The sequence below is a fragment of the Dermacentor variabilis genome, chromosome 2, assembly GCF_050947875.1.
Source record: "Dermacentor variabilis isolate Ectoservices chromosome 2, ASM5094787v1, whole genome shotgun sequence".
Classification (NCBI taxonomy): Eukaryota; Metazoa; Arthropoda; class Arachnida; order Ixodida; family Ixodidae; genus Dermacentor; species Dermacentor variabilis.
Genome location: NC_134569.1, coordinates 207,967,939 through 207,989,398, shown reverse-complemented (window position 1 = coordinate 207,989,398; position 21,460 = coordinate 207,967,939). Strand labels below are relative to the sequence as shown.

At 46.3% G+C, this 21,460-nt stretch overlaps 1 protein-coding gene across 5 annotated transcripts in view; it reads left to right on the top strand.

Moving 5' to 3' along the window:
- The window catches only part of LOC142573066 (uncharacterized), a 241,610-nt gene that overhangs the window by 58,410 nt on the left and 161,740 nt on the right, over positions 1-21,460 (top strand). For all 5 annotated transcript variants that reach the window (XM_075682580.1, XM_075682583.1, XM_075682582.1 and 2 more), the window contains exons 9-10: positions 4,180-4,247; positions 18,246-18,325. In XM_075682580.1, the coding sequence (XP_075538695.1) occupies positions 4,180-4,247; positions 18,246-18,325 (148 nt within the window). The remainder of the gene's footprint in view (positions 1-4,179; positions 4,248-18,245; positions 18,326-21,460) is intronic.

Sequence of the window (21,460 nt, the reverse complement as noted above, 5' to 3'; positions counted from 1 at the left end):
GAGCTTGATTGTTGTTTGGACGGCGTTCCGGTTGCATGCGATCATATTCGCTTCAATCTGAGGAAGGGTCATGTCAGCACTGTACACCGATGAATGAGTCAACAGTGCTCACGTCAACTTGGCGCATGTAGGTGGCGCAGGCATTGGCTCCTCATTTTGAAATCGGAGTCTTCTGAATCCCCCACAGCCTGACGGACTATTTCCTCGTCAGTCAGTTCTGCGCAGAAGTCGAGCTCGTTGTCAGCGTCAACAAACTGTTCAAAAGTTATTTCCGTGGGTATGGAAACCCCAGCAGAGCGGAGGTCGTTGATCACGTCGTCCATGGGCGCCCAACTCCTTGCTCACGCCAGCCTGCGATCGGCCGCTCACGACTTGCTTAATAATGGCAGCTTTCTTCTCCATCGTTAACTGACGGTACTGCTTTCCACGCTTCGATGCCATCTGCGAGGACGACGAAGACAGAGTGGGGGCCATCGAAGGCAAGCGAAATCCTGAAGTTGCGAACAGTGGAGTTTGCTGACGAGCGTCGAAGCACCTAGGTCTAGTGTCGCAGAGCACACTTCACACAACAGCACAACCACACACCACGCTAGCCAAAACGTGGCAGACGTGGTTGGCGCAAACAAACGAAATGGCGCCGCTGCGGAAACTCCATCGGAGGCGGAAGTGCGGCGATGAACATAGCCAGCGTGGTCAGACCAAATCGGTGTGTGACGGCTAGATTTGGCTAGTTGTGGTTCAAAGTGGTGATATGCTGCGACTGCAAGTCGATTTCCTTCACAAGGGCGCTGCGCGAGGAGCCAAGGGACCTCCCGTCGCGTTAAAAAGTCAGGAAAATTGGACAGCGGGGTGTTTGAGCATTTGAAACTTCAGATGACCTTATACATTGATTCTATGGGGCTCGTGGCGGTGCTGCGAAGACGTCCGAAATATCAGGCATGTCCGAAAATTTGGGCGTCCGAAAATTCAGTCGTTGACTGTAGTTCAATGTGAAATTAAGTTGCATCATTTTATGTTGTGACACATGAGATTGTTGTTACATCAAAGGCATGGCAGAGCTAAACCTAAACATTCTTACCACTGAACAATCGGAGTGGTACCTTTCCTTGACCAATGGTCACAGTGCAGCTTTTGCACTTGTAACCATTCTTTGACCAACAGTCACAGTGCACCACCTGCACTTGCAACCAGAAGATGCATTACATAAGTGCAATGGTGCTCAAGTAATACCTTATTTGACCCAACCTTATGTCCACAAGTTGTAGTTGTAATACATATGAAGTATAGTTAGAAAGTACCATGTCAGGCAAACATATTTAAGGAAGGTTATTTTTTTGCATGGTACAACTTAGTCACTTGGCTGTCCGTTAGAAAGCTCTGAAAGGCATTTATGAATAGATGCATGAATTGTTTCTGAATTGTTTTAGTTTTTCATAACTTTTCATTTATTATCAATCGTCACTTACAGCGCATACAAAGACGAGGGACAAAAAAGGACGACGAAGACAAGTGCTGACCAAAACTACTAATGGCTTCTTCGACAACAACCAGGAGCGCCTGATGCGGAATAGAATAAAACAAGTCTTTTATATCTATGGACAGAGCCTTAAATGGGACGTCAGAATGTTGAGAAAGGTAGTGTATGACCTCGGAGGATCCTTTAACCAGAAACGGATCATTAACATCATTAACATTAACATGCAGCAGCTGACAAAGAATGTGGGTTTTTCGTCACAACTAGAAACAACTTGGAAAAAGCGAGAGCTTCCATTGACTCTATCTTTATCGAGCGCACTGGTGTTGATGTGAGGAGGGTAAAATCGCAGACAAAACGCATATTATTGGAATTGAATCTAGGCACTCTTGCACAATCTGTAGACAGCAAGGAAGGGTTGGCCCTTCGGATGTTTTTCTCGGCGAAAACCCACAAGCCAGAAACACCCTTCCGTGTCATTATTTCGGAAAAAGGCACGTGGCAATATTCTCTTTCCTGTTGGCTTCAGTGTTACCTTAAGAAGCTACATGTTAATTATCTGTTTCTGGTTAAAGGATCTTCCGAGGTCATACACTACCTTTCTCAACATTCTGATGTCCCATTTAAGGCTATGACCATAGATATAAAAGACTTGTTTTATTCTATTCTGCATCAGGCGCTCCTGGTTGTTGTCGAAGAGGCCATTAGTAGTTTTGGTCAGCGCTTGTCTTCGTTGTCCTTTTTTGTCCCTCGTCTATGTATGCGCTGTAAGTGTCGATTGATACCATGGAATACCAACTAGCTCGTACCCAAACCTTGCTTCTTCATTTAGCTCTTAATGTCCAAGCTTCCAAAATGACGAGAGGTTCTCGTGTAGCCCGAGCTGTCTGCCCGGCTGAGTGCACAACGGCTCACGTGCCCTACCTTTGGGGTAATCTGCAGCAGATGCAAAAGCTGGGCGCGCCGAGATGGCCATGACTTAATGCGTGCTGTGCTCCCACGCATCTGGTGCTGGACATGGCATAATTTCGAGTTTCACAGAAAAAAGTGTTCGCTCTCCTAATAGCATGATAGCATCGTCCACTGTGGGGGACACTATCTGCGGCTGCAAAGTGGACACGAAAGCTTAGCAACCTTCACTTTGTACCACCAATGTGAAAATATCATTCACACAGCATGAAACTATCTTTGGTTGCCGACTCTGAAATTCAGCAAAATTGAAGTTTTTTTCTCATTGAAATGGGCTTTTACCAATTGCCCAATAATTCTGAAAATGCTACGGCTCCTTTTGTGTTGGAAAAATTTATTGGCAACTATACTTGTTTGCATCAAAGGTCAAATTTCATTAACTAAATTTCCCTATAACGAAGTGATCATTCTACCATATGTATATCGAGGTTTAACTGTATATGTGACTAAACTATGTGAAAGGTATAGGGTGGGGAATCAAAACTTTGAAAAAGATTTCATTTTAACAAAGCTTTATTTGGGCACAACCATGGCCACGTTTATTGCAAGCCACATTTGAGATGACCTTTGCACAACCATATAGCCATTCCCATGTTGGTCCAGCTCCCGTTAGGAAACATGCATGTATGGTTGCTGCAGATGTACCTCTAGGTAATACAGTCAACATCCAATTTTTCGGACTCCCTGGGGGCCGTGAAGATGTAAGAGAAATTGGGAAGTCAGAAAAAATGAATGCATGCCTTTTACAGCCCCCAAGGGCTCAAATCACCACAGGTGCATCTGGAATAGCTCTGAAGGCTGGCCAATACACTTATTAGGCGTATCAGTGCTCGTACTGTGACAAGGTGGCGGGTGCACACGTGTGTATTTGAGCGTGCCCTCTCTTGGTATGCTTCACCGCAGTACTACGCTTATGCTTCCCCGCGTAACACTGATGTATGGAGGCGAAGCTGACTTTCCGAGCACCCCATTGGCGATGATTACAAAGGCGGAGTCGGTGCCATTGCTAACAGCTGTGAATTGTTTCAGTGAAAAACACGGCACCGAACAGCGAGAAGCTTGGTAGCGAACGTCAAAGTAGCTAGGCCTAGAGTTGTTGTGGTGGTGGCTATGGCTGCCAGCAGATCTGCGTGTGAGAGTGCCTGTTCAAGACAGCGAGATAATTAGAATGACGGTGGTGGTGGCTTCGATAAGTGCCATTTCAGACCTGCAGTCATGGCAAAAAGTCTGGAAAATTGAACAGCGAAGGATTTTCGCATCCATAATTTCAGACGGCCTTGTACAGTGACTCTATGGGCTGCAAAGGCGTCTGAATTATCAGGCATGTCCGAATAATTGGGTGTTTGGAAAATCGGTTGGTGACTATATTGCGAGAAACTCTGGTACTCACTGTGGTAGTGCTGTGACTATGGCATTTTGCTGCTTAGCTCAAGGTCAGGAGTTTGATCTAGGTCACAACTGCTGCATTTCGATGGGGGTTGTAATGCACGAACGCTTGCGTGCTTAAATTTAGGGGCACTTTAAAGAACCCCAGGTAGACAAAGTTAACCCTGACTCCCTCAATATGGCTGCCCTCATAGTCCCAGTGTTACTTTGGAATGTTGAACACCATAAATGAATGAATCAAAAGCAAAGCAGGTGATTCTCTGGGTCTGCTCGGCATTTGCGCTGCAGCGTGTCTAGTGTGCCACAAAAGCTAAATGCTGAGGGTGCCTGTCTCTCTACTCTGATTGCAGGTGCCAGGATTTGTACATTTGCAGCAGTCCCGGCAGCAGCGAAGAGCTCGTTATTGACGAGGGATTGAGTAAGTGTGTGATTTATATTTACTAAATTTCCCTGACCTTTGGTTGTTAGGTTAACATTATTAGGTTTGCATACATAGAAATGGTCACAGAGAAGAAAAAGAAGAGTGCTAACTGCCACCAAGGGGGATGCAATGCCTGTTGGTTCTAGAGGCAAAAATTACATAATAAAGGGATAGCGATGCACCCACAATTAAAATGCACGCACAACTTACGGTCGAATGAAGACAAAGTTGGTGATGCTCTTGAGTTTGACATGCAGCCACTGTCTTACCTGCAAGAACCCATTCTTTCTGAATGTGCATGTCACCCACCATGGTTGCTTAGTGGCTTTGGTGTTGTGCCGCTAAGCATGAGGTCGCGGGATCAAATCCCAGCCACAGCGGCCACGTTTCCATAGGGGCGAAATGCCGAAATGCCTGCATACCGTGCATTGGTTGCATGTTAAAAAACCCTAGATGGTCAAAATTAATCGGGGATTCCCACTATGGCATGCCTCATGATCAGATTGTGGTTATGGCTCGTGAAACCTCAGAATTTAATTTTATTTTAAATAATGTGCATGTCATGCACAAGGTATGTTGATGTTATTGGATTACAGCTCAACTTCACACTCAACTTTGTGCAATACCACAACAGTCCTCTGCAGACTCTTTAACTGAATGCAACTATGTATGTCTGATGTACCATTTTGCTACTATCATGTCTTACCAACTTACTGCAATTTTGCAGATGTTACAAAGGCTGTCACGTCAGCGAAATTGCCACTTACAATGCTGGAACCAATTGCTTCTTTGTGACATGCGGGTGTTATTCATTGAAGACATGATTGCAGGCTGTCAAGCTTCATAGCAACATCATTTTTAAAATAGTTAAACCTCAATATAAGAAACTTCAATATATCTAAATTCTCAATATAATGAAGTATTTAGCTTTTAATAACCTTTTGTCCATAGAACACCATGTATCTAGAACCTCAGTATAGCAAAGTGTGTTTGTATGTGAGTTCAGTATAATGAAATATCACTGCTGCTGCAAGGGAATGCCAAGACAATAAATGGAAACTTCCAGAGGTGGTCAAATGATTTAATTATAAGCGGCTGCTTGCAAATGGGCACCTCTCAGATTGGGTGCCGCACAACAAGAGCGACTGCCGAACTGGAGCCGCATCATGTTCCATATAAAGTCCAAGTGCGATAAGATCCTATCGTGCCCTACGCACTGTGTGTCTTAGGTGCGAGGGAAATTGTGTGAGGGTGAGACAAGAAAGATGGTGGCTTCACGAGTGCTGCCTTCCCGTGCGAGCAGCTATAAAGAGGAGGAGGGAATTGATCTCGCGGTAATGTGATGAGGTGCTCGCAAGGGGGCAAGGGGGGAGGATGTGGGGGGTCAGTCAGCGGACGTCTCGGCTGTGTCTGCGCATGGCTGCGAGCGCAGCTGAGCGAATATGGAACCACACACCCTGCTTTAGAGATAATCTGCTGTGTGTACAAGAAGTGGGTGTGCGGAGACGTGGCACCATCTAAGCTGCCTTACCGTGCGTTTTGTATTAGAGGACACCTAATCTCTTGTTTTGGTGAACCATTAAAGCGAGAGGCAGATGAAACATTCACTCCTCGCTGCCGGTGCTTTTGCTGATAAGGTCGTCCCAGTGCAGGTGACGCTATCAACCGCGGGGGCGGAGTGCCTGCAAAAGCGTCCCTGGCCTCGCTTAATTCGTACCGTTGAGAAGATATCATCAATGTACGTGGCATAAAACAGTATCATTCATTGCGAACTCTCAGATTTATCAAAATGAATTGTTTTCTTACTAAAATTTGCTTTTATCAATTGCCCGATAATTCAAAAATTCTGTGGCCCCTTTCCGTGTAAGAAAAATCGATCGGCGACTGTACTTATTTGTATAAAAAGTTGAATTTCAATAGAATGAAAGTTTGATGTAATGAAGCATATCTCTGATTTTATCGACTTCATATCGAGGTTTAACATTTCACATGCTTTTTTTAGAGCCAGGAAGGAAGAACAACGTATACAGTCGACGGCCGATAATTCGAACTTCACGGGGAACGTATACAAGTCCAAAGTTGAATGTCCACACAAGTCGAAAGTCCGAAAAACGAATGTGTTCAAAACAGATCACTTTAACGGTTGAGCTCACTTCTAGCAATATTCAAGTGCCACGAAAATTCTATTGTTATAACCGATAATTGTTATAACTAGGTTGCTTAAAAAAAAAGCAAAATGGGAGGATGGCAGAGCTGCTGTGCAAAATGTAAGTGCCCCATCCCCACCACCTTCCTCCATACGGCTGCTGTTTGTGTTGACTCATTTTAACTGTTTAACTGTGCTTCCTGCGTGCTCCGATCGCGTGTAACAAGCCGCGGCTGTCAGCTTTCAAAATGGCACTGCTATAACAACTGCAAAGAGGGGTCACAAACGGCAAGTGACGCGAGCTCCGCCGAGGCATCATTTTGGTGGCCCTGAAAGGGGCCTTTTAAAAAATTCTGAGCAGGTTGCCTTAGTAGCTTCTCAGCTTGAGAAATAAAAAAAAAACGTTGGAGTGAGATCGGCACAAGCGTCTCCCCACGTACTACTCACTAGCTTGCACGAGAAAACCCCATGTCCATCAGCCTTGCTTGCTTTAAGCGAAGCTTGCCGACATCTTTCTTCAAGGCATCCAGGTGCTCTATGTAGTGCAGCGGAAGGTCCCTCGCGAAAACGATGCCCCGGAGGGACTGAATCATCTATGGGGCCTCCTGTGAGGACAATGTTAAGGCAGCCTGCCCTACCGCATCATTACTGCTGTCACCATAATTTTCGTCATCACTATCTGATGCAAGCATGTTCGCAACGATCGCCTCATCGGTGAGAAGTTGTGATGTTTCTAATGTGTTGTCCGCATGTAGAAACTCTTCGAGTCCTGGAGCATCGTCCTTGTCGGCAGTGGACCAAAGTTCAGGCATCACTTTGTCGGTGGGAACTTCGCAGGCTTCGTACAGGTCATTGCTGCCTCGAACAAAGCATGCTTTCCTAAAGCAGTTCCACACCGTAGAAGCGCTCACTTCGGACCATGCACCAAAGATCAACTGCACGGCCATCAGTAGATTGATTTTCAATTCTGGTTGCTCCTTGCCTGTCTGCGTGGCCATGTGCGGCAATGATACATCACCTTAAAATTGGCGATCAGGCCGCCGCCGTCCATGGACTGCAAGCCTGCTGTTGTGTTTGGTGGCAGGAAAAAAGCTTCCACGCTTGAGAGCTTAGGCATCGAGCGGTGGGCACTACAATTATCAAAGATGAGTGCCACCTTCCTGTTAGATCACTCGATACGTTGATCAAACCTCAAGATCCACTCGCGAAAAAGTTCTCGAGTCATCCATGCCTTGCGGTTGTGACGGTAATGTAACGGTATCCTGGCAGCACCACGGAAGCAGTGTACCGTATTTACACGATTGTAAGTCGACCCCTTTTTTAAAATTTGAAAGTCTGAAGTTGGGGGGTCGACTTACAATCGAAACCAAAACATGGCCCCGCCAAAAAAAGCCATACCAACGAGAGCTACAACGTAGTTACAATTTTGTTTGCTCTATGGCCCTACCCGTATCTTTTCGCTATCCCGCGTGTTTGTTCGCTTTTCGGAAGGGTTTTTCAACATTTTTTAGAGTCTTACAGTGCATGCAACACTCATGGGGGGGTGTCGATAGTTGATAAAAGCGCCGCTGTTCCCATTTGCGGCGGCACCCTCAGAACGGCGGCGCTTGCGGGGAGTATCGGTAGTTCGTGGAAGAGCAGACACCGCTCGCGGGTTTCTCTTTCTCTGTTTAAAGGCATTGGTATTGGTTTGACTAACTTCTTGACGCGCTCCACTTCGGCTACGTGCTACTTCTACGCTTCCCCAGTCGTCATGAGTGCTGCAGGCCCACTAATCTTTCGGCACTCGTTCACAGCAGCGTTCAAGAGGGCTGCCATCCTTTACGCCGAAGAAACAAATCACTGCGCAGCGGGCCGCAATTTCGATGTTTCTAAACGGGTGGTGCGAGAGTGGCGACTGCAGCGAAGCGAAATTTTCACCCTGTGGCGGCAAGTGAGAAATTTCCCACGTGCCGAAGTCTGGACGCTTTCCGGAGCTGTAGGCTAAGCTTGCGGCGTACGTCGCTGAAATGTGTGATCAGTCCCTGCCATTGAAGTGCGACGTGGTCATGAAACAAGCCTGGACCTTCGCCTTAATTTTAAGGTTCTGCTCCGCCGTGAGTACAACGAGTGGCTGGCGGCAGAAGACTGCGAAATTACGCCAACCGGACCTGTCAAAAGAGCCTCCCTGACGGCTGTGTGTGGTTGGGTGCATTTGGCGTGGGCTGCTGTTCTGCAAGATGTCCTGGTGCGGTCGTTTGCCAAATTTGAAATTTCGCTGGACCACGATGCGCTGTGGGACCGCAGCAACGATGACGATGGCAGCACTAGTGAAGACGAGTAGTCCAGTGACCATGTCAGCTACTAATAAATTTTCGTTATCGAATGCGCCCTCGGGTTTTTTTTTTTTTTTTCGGTCAAGCGATATGGGGGGGTTGACTTACATTCGAGTCAACTTACAATCGTGTAAATACGGTAGATTTTTTTATTTTCCAATGACAAATGGGTGGGGCACTTGTCGCTCCTGTCCATGTTGACACACAAAAACATAGTGAGGTGCAGCTTGCCGTTTTTTCTGCCCTTACACGGGTCTCCTTTGAGTCCTGTCTTGTCGCCATTATACACGTCGGCGTCAATGTAGTTCTAGAGGATATGGGGCAGCCATTCCTCCACCCACTTCTGCTTCATCTCCACGTCAAGCGAAGCTCCCTCGCCGGTGATGGCTTTGTAAACTTTGTATGCTTGTTTGCACGTAAACAGAAGTGCGTGCAGCAATGCAAAGCACACGGCTATAACCGTGCGCTTTCTTTTTACTGGCAACGTCTGGCATTTCCAATGATCAGTGGGCGGATCAGCTATCTTCCGTTTCGGCGGTGTCAAATGAGATGGAGAAACCGCGTGGCGGGGAACGACTTCGTCGCAACCAACACTGACGAGCACAAGCGACTCACTCCGTTGGCTGAACTGTGCAGAATGAAGTGTTGGCAGGGCTGGCCAACAAGCATGCTGGGAGTGACGCAGTTGAGGCGATCCATTCGTGTTTCGGAGGTTGGGGCGCAGCTTAGAGCTGTGGGCGCAGCCCATTCATGTTTGGAGGGGTGGAAAGATGACAGGAGAGAGGCATGTGTGGCTGGAGAAGAGGTTCTATTGTATGAGCGCGCAGCGGAGGGGAGGGTGCAGTGGCTGGAATTTCTCGATTTCTTCTTTTCTTTTCAAGGATTTCGCATTCCATCACCTTTCAGCTTGGACACGCAGCAGCCAGACTTCATTGTTATAACCGATAATGCAGCACGGGGGCATTGTAGTAAGCGGGTTATTTCGCCATAGAAAACATACAAAAGTTGACGGTACAGCAGATTTCCATTGTTATAATGGATATATTGTTAAAACTGGTAGCGTTATAAGTGGGTTCGACTGTATTTACATTTTAAGGCCCCTCTGAAAGGAACAAGCGGTCAATGTGATGCTACACACACTTCCGCTTATGTGCAACCAAGTTCGCCTGTATTTCTGCCAGTTTTGTATTTTGCGGCACAGTGATGCAAGACTGCAAAGGCTCGAGTCAGATCTGCATGTAGAAGGCTCCGGAGCACATGGCACATCATCATCCGAGTCAGAGTCACTGTTTGACAGTGGGAGAACTTGCTCAATTATTTTGTCATCGTTCAGTTCGGCACACGACAAAACCGCGCTGTCAATGTCTGCAAAGTCTTCAAAAATCTAACAGCGGCAGGAATCAGCTCACCGCAGCCTAGCAGGTCATCAATGATGTCAGCATTTGAGCTTGTTCTGGTAGGTGGCAGTTCAGCCTCATCAGTTGCGGAGTCGGGTTCATTCGGACTGGGATTCAAGACTCATTTGGAGTCTGACTTCGAGGGCACCATTGTTGCTATTTGACACGACCTATCTATAACTTCACGAGAAAGACTTCTTGAAGCCAGCGGGCCATGTGCAGGGGTTCCAGAAAAGGATGTGATGATTGCGATGTTGATGCGACCTTACAATTCAGGCAAAGCCTCCAAGATTGGCAGTTGCAGCTAAATCTCAGAGGCGTAGAACAATGACCAAGGCAAGGCCTGAGAGATTACCGTCTAGCATGTAATCTCTGAGGCCATACTTGATGTCTTGTCGAGGTTGCCAGAGAAGATAATGGCGGAAGAGTTGGCGTACGCTACATCCACGGAGAGAGTCTGGATAACTGAATGTGGAGCTGGCGGCTGTCCGAAATGTTGGTCATCTTTACATATTAAGTTGCTGGGACCATTGGTGGTGTCGTGAAGCTGTCCAAATTACTGAGCGTGTCCGGATTATTGGTGTCCAACTTTTCTGTTGGTGACTGTATATAACTTCATGGAAACACCTAAGTCGAGTATTTCTGACTGAGCTGCACAGTGACAGTGACAAGAACTTTATTAGAGTGTCCTGAGGAACTTGATTGGGGTGAACCGAAGGCTCCCCAGTCAAGTCGGTAGCTCTGCCCACGACGGGACAGGGAGGTGGTGACTCTCCGCGATGTCGCGGGCCCTCTGGATGGCCTGTAGTTGGTTCATGAAATACGAGCTCTTCAGCAAGGCGTCCCACATGGACTTGTATTGAAGGTCGGAGCCCGCGTTGCACGGGCACAGCCAGAGCATGTGGTCAAAGGAGCAGCATGTATGACCGCATTTGGAGCACGACTGCAGGAAGTTCGGGTCTATCCAACTAAGTGCTCTGGGGGTGAGGTAGGACCTTGTCTTTAAAAACCTGAAAGTAACGCCCTGAGCCCTGTTCAGTTTCGAGCTGCGGGGAGGGAATTTCCTCCTGCTGTGTCTGTAATGCGACGTAATTTCGTGAAAGGTGGTAAGATGATCTTTGAAGGGGCAATCGTGGGAGAGCCGGACCGTTAGCTTGGGCGTGGTTCGTGAATTCACGTGCCAGGCAGTTGGCCCGCTCGTTAGGGTTACATCCACGACGATAATGGAAGAGAAAATAGTCTAGAGGAATTTGAAATCCCGAAGGTAACGCCGGAAGAAGTAAAGAAAGCCTTAGGAGATATGCAAAGGGGGAAGGCAGCTGGGGAGGATCAGGTAACAGCAGATTTGTTGAAGGATGGTGGACAGATTGTTCTAGAGAAACTGGCCACCCTGTATACGCAATGCCTCATGACCTCGAGCGTACCGGAATCTTGGAAGAACGCTAACATAATCCTAATCCATAAGAAAGGGGACGCCAAAGACTTGAAAAATTATAGACCGATCAGCTTACTGTCCGTTGCCAACAAAGTATTTACTAAGGTAATTGCAAATAGAATCAGGGACACCTTAGACTTCTATCAACCAAAGGACCAGGCAGGATTCCGTAAAGGCTACTCAACAATAGACCATATTCACACTATCAATCAAGTGATAGAGAAAAGTGCAGAATATAACCAACCCTTATATATAGCTTTCATTGATTACGAGAAAGCGTTTGATTCAGTCGAAACCTCAGCAGTCATGGAGGCATTACGGAATCAGGGTGTAGATGAGCCATATGTAAATATACTGGAAGATATCTATAGCGGCTCCACAGCCACCGTAGTCCTCCATAAAGCAAGCAACAAAATCCCAATAAAGAAAGGCGTCAGGCAGGGAGATACGATATCTCCAATGCTATTCACAGCGTGTTTACAGGAGGTATTCAGAGACCTGGATTGGGAAGAATTGGGGATAAAAGTTAATGGAGAATACCTTAGTAACTTGTGATTCGCTGATGATATTGCCTTGCTTAGTAACTCAGGGGACCAATTGCAATGCATGCTCACTGACCTGGAGAGGCAAAGTAGAAGAGTGGGTCTAAAAATTAATCTGCAGAAAACTAAAGTAATGCTTAACAGTCTCGGGAGAGAACAGCAATTTACAATAGGCAGCGAGGCACTGGAAGTCGTAAGGGAATACATCTACTTAGGGCAGGTAGTGACGGCAGATCCGGATCATGAGACGGAAATAATCCGAAGAATAAGAATGGGCTGGGGTGCGTTTGGCAGGCATTCCCAAATCATGAACAGCAGGTTGCCATTATCCCTCAAGAGAAAAGTATATAATAGCTGTGTCTTACCAGTACTCACCTACGGGGCAGAAACCTGGAGGCTTAGTAAAAGGGTTGTACTCAAATTGATGACGACACAACGAGCTATGGAAAGAAGAATGATAGGTGTAACGTTAAGGGATAAGAAAAGAGCAGATTGGGTGAGGGAACAAATGCGAGTTAATGACATCTTAGTTGAAATCAAGAAAAAGAAATGGGCATGGGCAGGACATGTAATGAGGAGGGAAGATAACCGATGGTCATTAAGGGTTACGGACTAGATCCCAAGGGAAGGGAAGGGTAGCAGGGGGCGGCAGAAAGTTAGGTGGGCGGATGAGATTAAGAAGTTTGCAGGAACGGCATGTCCACAATTAGTACATGACCGGGGTTGTTGGAGAAGTATGGAAGAGGCCTTTGCCCTGCAGTGGGCGCAACCAGGCTGATGATGATGATGATACGATACGAACGATATTTCCCACCTCAACCTAGGGCGAAAATTCTTTAATTTCACTCTCTCGTTCCTATCGGAAAAGAAAGCATTCCTTCGACTATGCAATGATACCTCGTATGTCCCGCGTTTCGTTATCGAATATGGATCTTTTTCAAGAGGAGCATTGCATCCTGTGTGCAGAGTCCCTATCTAAAACCTATTAGATTATGCCTAAATAGTTTGTGGTTTTCTACGTGTTCGACGATTCGATTGTGTATTGCACGTTTGGCCACTTTGCAAATGCGCTATGTTAGAGAGATGGGATGCAGGTTATTTAGGTGCAGGCGTTTCCCCGGTTTGGGGATGAGCACCACTTTGGCGGTGCGCCATTCCGACAGGACCTGCCCCGAGCTCCACACCTCGTTTATCTCTGCCGTTAGGATTTCGATGGCCTTGTTTTCCAGGTTCCGGAGGAGCTTGTTGGTGACCCTGTCTGGCTCGGGGCCGATCTTCCATTTAAGTTGAAGAGTACGTCTCTGATTTCTGAAATTGTAAAAGGTTCGTCTAATTCTGGCTTGTCTAGCCCCGTGTAACCCACTCTCGCGTTTCTGCCTTGAAAATCTCCTTCCTTGACAGGTAGGTAAGTTCGCGCCAGGTTGTTAACAATTACATTATTTGTGAGGCCCGAGGTGATCTGCTTATGTATGAGCCTATTGACGGCAAGATTTAACGCATTCCTGGACTGTTTGTTGTTGAGGAGGCTTTTAAGCAGATTCCACTTAGCGTATTTACTCGCGTAACGATTGCACTCGCGTAATGATCGCACCCCTGAATTTTGTCGTCAAAATTCGATTTCTTTTTTTTTCCCGTGTAATGATCGCACCCCGAACTTGCCGCAGCGATATGTCGTGTGTCATGTCTAGCTAATAATGATCGCGCTTACCATCTGTCGAATGCTATGCCAACGACTCTTCAAGACAAACCAAGCAGTCTGCACACACCAAACATGCTTAAGTAGATGCCTCATTTCATTACTTTCATCAACTTCCGCACTTCCATGACTAAAAAAAAGCTGCAACCAAACTTGCCTTTATTATGTGTAGGCTTTATAATGGTTGTGGTCAACAACAAGAAGGGTGCCTTTCGATTCTTCTCATCTGCACTCGTGGGCACGCAACAAATCGCGAGCGGCAACGATATTAGCCACGTTTGCACTGATACGTTATAAGTGTACTCTATTCATACGCCGACACTTGTAATGCAGCTAAGATATTCACCCACCCTTAGCGGAAACGTGCCATATTAGGATAGTAGCGAAGACAAATGCCGCAGTTTCTGCAGCATGCCGGCCATGTGTTTCTATGTCACTGGCAGCTAAGCGCGCCCATCTGTTTCTGTCCCCTCAAAGTGGACATGGCTATGTTATTGCCGCAAACTTGCCAATATTAACGATATTATTCATTACTGATACAGAAGAAACTGTTTCAATGCATGTAATGCACTCACGAGAAGAAAAAATCGCGTTCAGTGTGTTTGGCTTGCTCTGCCGGCCGCCATTTTTGTTTTGGTGTCCCGCAGCAAACGCGGGCCGAAAAAATTTTTTTTTTCTTTTCGCGGGAAATTTAACTCGCGTAATGATCGCAACCCTGATTTTGTGTCAATTTTTCTGACAAGAAAGTGATCATTATGCGAGTAAATACGGTACTACCTCTTCTCATGCGACCATCCGTTTCGTTGCACGTCTTGTCCCACTGTTGCAGGGCCAGTTGTCTGGAATAGCACTCTTAATTCCTTGTTTAGCGACGTTAGTTTTGCTCGTAGTTGGCGATTTAATTTCTGCATTTTCTACCTCTTTCCGAGAGCGCGTTTAGCCTCCAGGAGATGCGCTAACTGCGAGTCCATTTTGGGGACTTAAAGTTCTGTGCTGATTTCTTTGGTCGTGTTTTGGACGGCCTGTTTAAGATGGGCAATTAGTTCTTCGAAGGATTTGCTTGAGGGGGCCGTTTTAGCTCGAATTTTCCGGAAAAGATCCCAATCGACGTATTCGTATTTGACTGCAGGTTTGGGTTTGACTTGCACCGTGATTTTGAGAATGTAGTGGTCACTACCCAAGTCCTCTTGGAGATTATCCCACCTGCCCTAGATATTTCGGAAGAATGCGAGGTCTGGCGTTGTGTCTCAACTGGCTGAATTACCCCTTCTATTGTGAAATCTAGGATCTGTAACAAGCGTGAGGTTAAAATGGGCTGCACATCCGGCTAAGTTAGTGCCCTTCTTGCTGTTAAACCAGTATCCCCATTCCGTGTTCGGAGCGTTGAAGTCCCCCGCAATTAAGAGGGGCGCGTTTCTGGCTGCCCTGATTGCGGAATGGAATAGTGCATTAAAGTCTCTGTTCCCATCTGCAGGCGAACTGTAGACCTTAAGAATAAAGACATTCGCGTTGCTCGAACGGATGGGGTCTCGTTGACCTCGGTTATGTTGCCCTCTTCTTCCTCCTCCGCTTCGCTAAAAGGATCCGGGTTGAGTGCCTTGCATTTCGAATGTCCAGCTAACAGACCTGGGTTACTGTTGCTAACCTCGTGCCGGTTTATGAGTTTTCCTTTCATGCTGTTAAAGGATTCCTTAAGCTCTGTGAGCTCGCGTCTAAGTTCCCTATTTTTGCTTCGAGCGCTTGGATACGGGGATCAATCCTATGCTCTGGCTGTGCTTCACCTTTGTTTCTTTGCTTGATGCGTTCTTCCCAGATGGTAGCGTCGCTCCCTTGGCCTTGTCAGCTTACGTAGCCCTCTTGACGGACTGGGAGTGAGACTGGGTCTCGATCTGGAAGAGCGTTCTCCTTGCCTCGGTTTGGATTCTCTCCCTCTCGAGCGTGAGCGCCCCCTGGATTGAGATCGGGTACTGAGGATGGAGCCGCTCCACGCAGCTGGTGCAGCCAACGAGATGTCGCCAATTGCGTCGGTGACGTCAGACTCTTCGTCCAGTTGTGCCTTCCTTGCTCTTTGTCAGCGCCTTCGGCGTCGGCTTCGTACGATGTATGGGATTTGATAGCGCTTTTTGCACATTCGGTCCCTAGTCACGTGGGGCCCACCGCACGCCTCGCACTTGGGGGTACATTGATGTTCTTCGTCGTCGTCCGCTTTTGCCTTTTTGCAACCATGGCATTTCTCTCTTCCTCGCTGCTGATCCAAACGTCGGCACAGTGGCCTACGTGGCCACAAGCATGGCACACGTCGACTTGGCGTCGGTATGGAGAACATGGCAGCAAGGCCGTGCCGCAGATCACGTGGTTGGGCACGTGCATGCCTCTGAATAAAATCACGACTACGTGCGAGTTCTTAATTCGTCTGGCTTCTAGTACTGTGGGATTTCTTTCATTCACAATCATGTTTCTAAGTGTGCCTGCGTCGTGGCAGTGGTCGATGTGCTTTTTATGCCTTTGCACATATCTTCGGGGGCGGCGAAGTACGCCAAGACATTGTATGCGCCCTACTTAGTGTGGATTTTATTTAGTCTCGCATAGGCCCTCGCATTAGAGGCGTGCGGAGTGGAGATGATTAAAATATTCTGTATCTTGTTTGGGCACACGGTGTCTTACTTCGCTTGATGCTCAGACAGGGCCGCCGATGGCTAGGGCTTGAGCGAGCAGTACTACGTCAGATTTTAATACGTCGAGGCTTCTCTTGGGGCGCCTGATAATCTTGATGTGTTCCTTCAGGAGCTTCGGAAGTCGTGAAGTTGCAGTTACTTGCACCAACAGACTTTTAGCCGGTCCCTTGGCAGTGCAGTAGCCAGTCGGCTTGTTCACGGTGCCACGTTGGCCATCTCGTGATGGCGGCCTCTTTGTCTCCTGCATTTTACGGTTGCTGAGGGCGGTGATCCACCCAGCACCGTTGAGATCTTCCTGGGTTACGTCCATACCTTCCACAGTTACGACTTCGGGCACAGCTTCGCTTTCGATGGACGCACGTGTCGTCGCTTCAGTAGCGCACAGAGACGGGAAAACGCAAGCGTGGGGCTGCCTGCACAGGCAGGCCTGCCTGCACCGCCGCGCCAAGAGCAAGCTGTGTCCATCAGGGCTAGCTCCCTCGTCGGTGTGATTGTAGAGCAAAAGCTTCATAATGTGATGAAAAGTCCCCCCCCCCCCCCCCCCCCGATGAAACTCTGGTATCGGCGGATTTCTTGAAACATGGCTGTCCCAATAAGGTATATATATCCAGGGTTCTTCTTGGATTGGCACATAGTTCAAGGCTTTGAAAATCTGCACAGGAGAATATTTCACAAGCCTCAAATGTTTCTGCTCTTACACTAATACGTACGTCCATAGCGTAATCGAACTGCGTAGGTGCGCGCACTCAAGAAAACTGTTTGGTTGTGTGCCCATCAAAAAAGCAACACGTGTGACAAACTTCCGCTAATCTTCATCTTATCGCCAACCAGCTAGGGCAATTAGTTTTCGCGAGTCTTAAAAAAAAGAAAAGGAACGGAAATGTATGCACGATGGCATCCTTCCTATGCGCACCCCTGAGAGCAATAAACGAGCAAGAAACAAGCGGTCGTACTTTGAGTGATTCGGAACGAGATAGCCATCAGTTTCACAAAGGCAAAAAACTGAAACCGCCCGCGAAACAAAATCCAAACAGCCACCCACCCGTGCGCACGCCAATGCGCGAGTGGTAGTATATAGACGCTCGGCAGCAAACTAGCGCTAAAAGAAACCATGCAACGAAAACCGAGAGAGGGAGGCGTGCGGAAAAAATTCCCTGTGTCCCCACATAGCGGCAGCACATGACAGAAAAGAAAAAGTTAGGAAATTGGTGCGCTTTTTAAACATACAGACAACGTCGTAAATATACGGCATTGACGGATTTCGGACTTGTACGCCGGGCCTTATATTTATATCATTGACCGTCAAAGGGTTAAGAATGCGGGAGCCGACGTGGTCGCGTCCGCACTGCTTGGCACATGTCACTGAGCTGCACAACTTTTATAAACTTGAGTGCTAGAATGAGTATCTTAATATTTTAATAACTGGTAACGCACTAATTTGAAATTTTAAGGACACAAGAAAAAATATTGTTAATAGTCTCAACACTGTGCACAGTACCACAATAATCAATCTTCTTTCACATTTTTATATTGTAAAATAACAAACTCTCATTTGCAACACAAAATTTGAAATTGCCCAAGGCACATCTTGTTACGGCAGCATAGCCCAATATCACTTTCATGTGACCTAAGCTTGTACACCACCTCTGGATTAAATTGTTCTTGGGACTTTACGATTTTCTCCTTGCCCTTACGGATGAATGAGATCACTGTCGTATTAATTTCTTCTTTTCTTATTGTGCTGGCATGCCTGTAATGCATTTGCTGTGACTCCTGGTGCAATTTGCAGTAAGATCTCCTTCACAGTCACCCACTCCAGTGGCTGCTTCTGACAACGCTGCACCGGAAGATGCTGCAGGTTTTTCGTGTGTAAGTAGTTCGCTTCACTGCCTTTCTTTGATGTATCCATTCTTAACTTTTTGCTTTATTTTCCATGGGCTGATAGTGTTTGCTTTATATCAACGTCTTCTATAGGCAAGGTGCATCTTTTGCGAGTTGGAGGATCAGGCAGCAAATACTGTCGGTTATGACAGGAATTTCGTCAGCGGTGTATGAAACAGATGACACTCCATAGGAGAGATTCATTACTGATTGCATTATGCATTTCGTTTCCACATATTTTTCTGCTTCACATGCCATGGGTGAAGTCCCCACCACGAAAGGGTCCTACAAAGAGCCTCTTGGAATGGCATAATTTTAACATGGTCATCAACGCTACCATCAGTGTCTGTACCTTTCATCCTAGCAAACTATTGCTCAATCAGACAGGCTCATGTCTCGACTGTGTTGTGTAAGTGCAGATATTTCTCCAATGCCAACGCATCACCATCCAAGGAGGAGCACAGCTCCCCTATTTCCATATTGGCCAGGTCTTTGACAGCCTCTTTGTCAGTAGTGCGAACGTGATCAAAGCTCACCTTCCCAAAGCAATTTTGTGTGGTAGAAGGAGTATTATCCTGGCCATGACGGCCACATTTTGACAGGGGGTGAAATGCAAGAAATGCTTGTGCACTTTAATTTAGGTGAACTTTCAAGAACCCCAGGCAGTCAAAATTAATCCAGACTCCCCCAATATAGCTTCTCTCATAGCCATGGTGTTACTTTGGGATGTTAAACGTCATGAATGAATGAATCAATCAAATCTCTGGCTCCACATTGAACATGAATTGCATTGCTGTCAGAAGGTTGATCTTTGTTGGCCTCGGGGCAATCTTCTTGTGCTGCCATGTCCACTAGGTGCGTGCTGATGACAAGGCACAGGGAAAATGTTTTGAAACTAGCAATAACTCCACTGTTCATGGTTCACAAATTTGCAGTCACGTTTGCGGGGAGGAAGAAAACCTCTGAACAGAAGGTTTGGCACTGAGGACATATGACTGTTATCTAAAATTAGCGCAACCTCCCTCCCCTCATGCGCCATTCGGTCACTACATTCTGAAACCCATTTGTGGAAAAGGTCATGGTTTATTCAAGCTTTTTCACTGTGGCAATAGCGAACCAGTATCTAGGTAACGTCATGGAAGCAGCGAAGATTCTTGTCTTTTCTAATGACAAAAGCAGGGCACTTGTCGCTTCGACAAGTGCCTTGCTTGTCGGGAGATATCTTCGATGGGAGATAATAAAAGAACAGGCCAGTTCATCACCTGAGCAGCTGTCCCTATTTACTTATATGTGCCAAGAATATGAGGCAGTGTTTCGTCAAGCCAGGTTTGTCAACGTCAAGCGAAGCTGAACAATGGCTTTGTACATGCTTCCAGTGTCTCTTTAAAGGGGTACTACCATGACCTTTTTGAATTGTCATTTACTTAGAGGTTAAGAGTGGCAGTAAAGGCTGTCTTTCTTATTTATGTAACTAACTTGATGAAATTGGTTATGTGAATGCAATTTATTATGCTCATATCAGATCCAAGCAATCTGCTGTAATCTTTGATCTGCAACAATTGGCATCCTCTGATTGTCATCTCCCAACTAATTAATTAAAATCACAGAAATCGCTTTTGATTTTTGTGTTCACAAAGCCCTGTTTTGTGCTATAATGCAATTGGTTTATTTTTTACTGTGTAGTAAGCATGGGGCATGCAGACAGGACACAAGAGTAGAGAAGTGGACAACACGAACGGCGAAAAAAAATTTTTAACATTAATATGCATTTTGCCTTACAAATGACTTTTGCAAATGGTGAATTATAAATATGTTTATGGCATGCAGTAAAAAATGGACAGCTTTATAGCACTCCTCAGTGTTTCAGGACTTATATCCAGAGAACAGAATGACTCTACCCTCATTAATTGCGAAATAGCATAGGGATGAATGACAGCATCTGGCCTGAAAACTAAAAACTGAGGAAGCATTGCCCAAAGATTTTTGTTAGAATAATTTGCAAGAAAGCCTTAGAGCGCTTAACACCTGCCAGGACAGCACTCCTTTTCAAGCGAAGTCACATTTTCTTTACATTTCAGCACAATCCTTGGCATTTCTAGCAGTATCATGTGGCCTGTTGGCTTTTTTAAACTCCTTGCAATCTTACCAGCAGCCAGTCAGCTTATCAGCATATCAGCGGCTTGGGTCAACACTGACAGCGTTCACTTCCATGGGCAGCCTTATCTCTGCATTCCATTATTTCCTTATCTACCACACCCATGGACAGAAACTACTTTTACAGGCATCATATTGCACAATGATGGGAAATAGCTTTGCAGCTGCAAAGAAAAGTAAACAGATCTTCTTATCTTGCTCAAATCATGTCCTGATCATGATCAGGCAGCAGCTAGGATGGAGTAACTAAAGAAACAAGAGATAGCCAGGCAGATCTCGAAATGTAAGTCCCCAAAGCACTCAAAATGAGCAGCTCACCACTGCCGAAATGCTTATGAAACAAGTATGCCAGTAATTCAAATCGGCATCAGAAACATATGGCGCATCAGGTGTCTTAAGCTCCGATCTCTCCTGTTTAATTGATACCAAGATGATGGTGCTCTGTCAACGGAAAGCTGCATGATCTGCGGTGCGATGGCACCTGCCGAAGCCAGATTTTCTTGCAGTTTTTGATGACATCGCATTAGGAAAGTGCTGATTTATCAATTTCTACTGAGTACTTTGTTACCTATATTTCACCACAAGGTAAAGGAAGGTCCGAGGATTTTGAAAAAAAAAAAAGAAAGTTGGAAATGGAAAACTTTGACCAAATTGGCCATTTTCAATTGCCGCATTCCATAAAGGACCAAATACGCTAAACCTAATAAAAGAATACGGGCAAGTGCCACAGCATCCCAAATAATTTACTGTAAAACAATCGACTCTTGTTACAGGGGACCCTGATAATCCGACAAAAATGTTCGTTTTATCCAAAGTCCGTAATATCTGAAATGCCTCACTTCCAAACCTCTGTCGCGACGTCTAGCAACTTTATTGCAAAGAGTGAGTGACGAACATCCAAAGTAAAAAGCAAGCAAAAAGTTGCAGTCTCGCCTGACAGGCAAAGCATCATTGTGATAGCAAATTAAG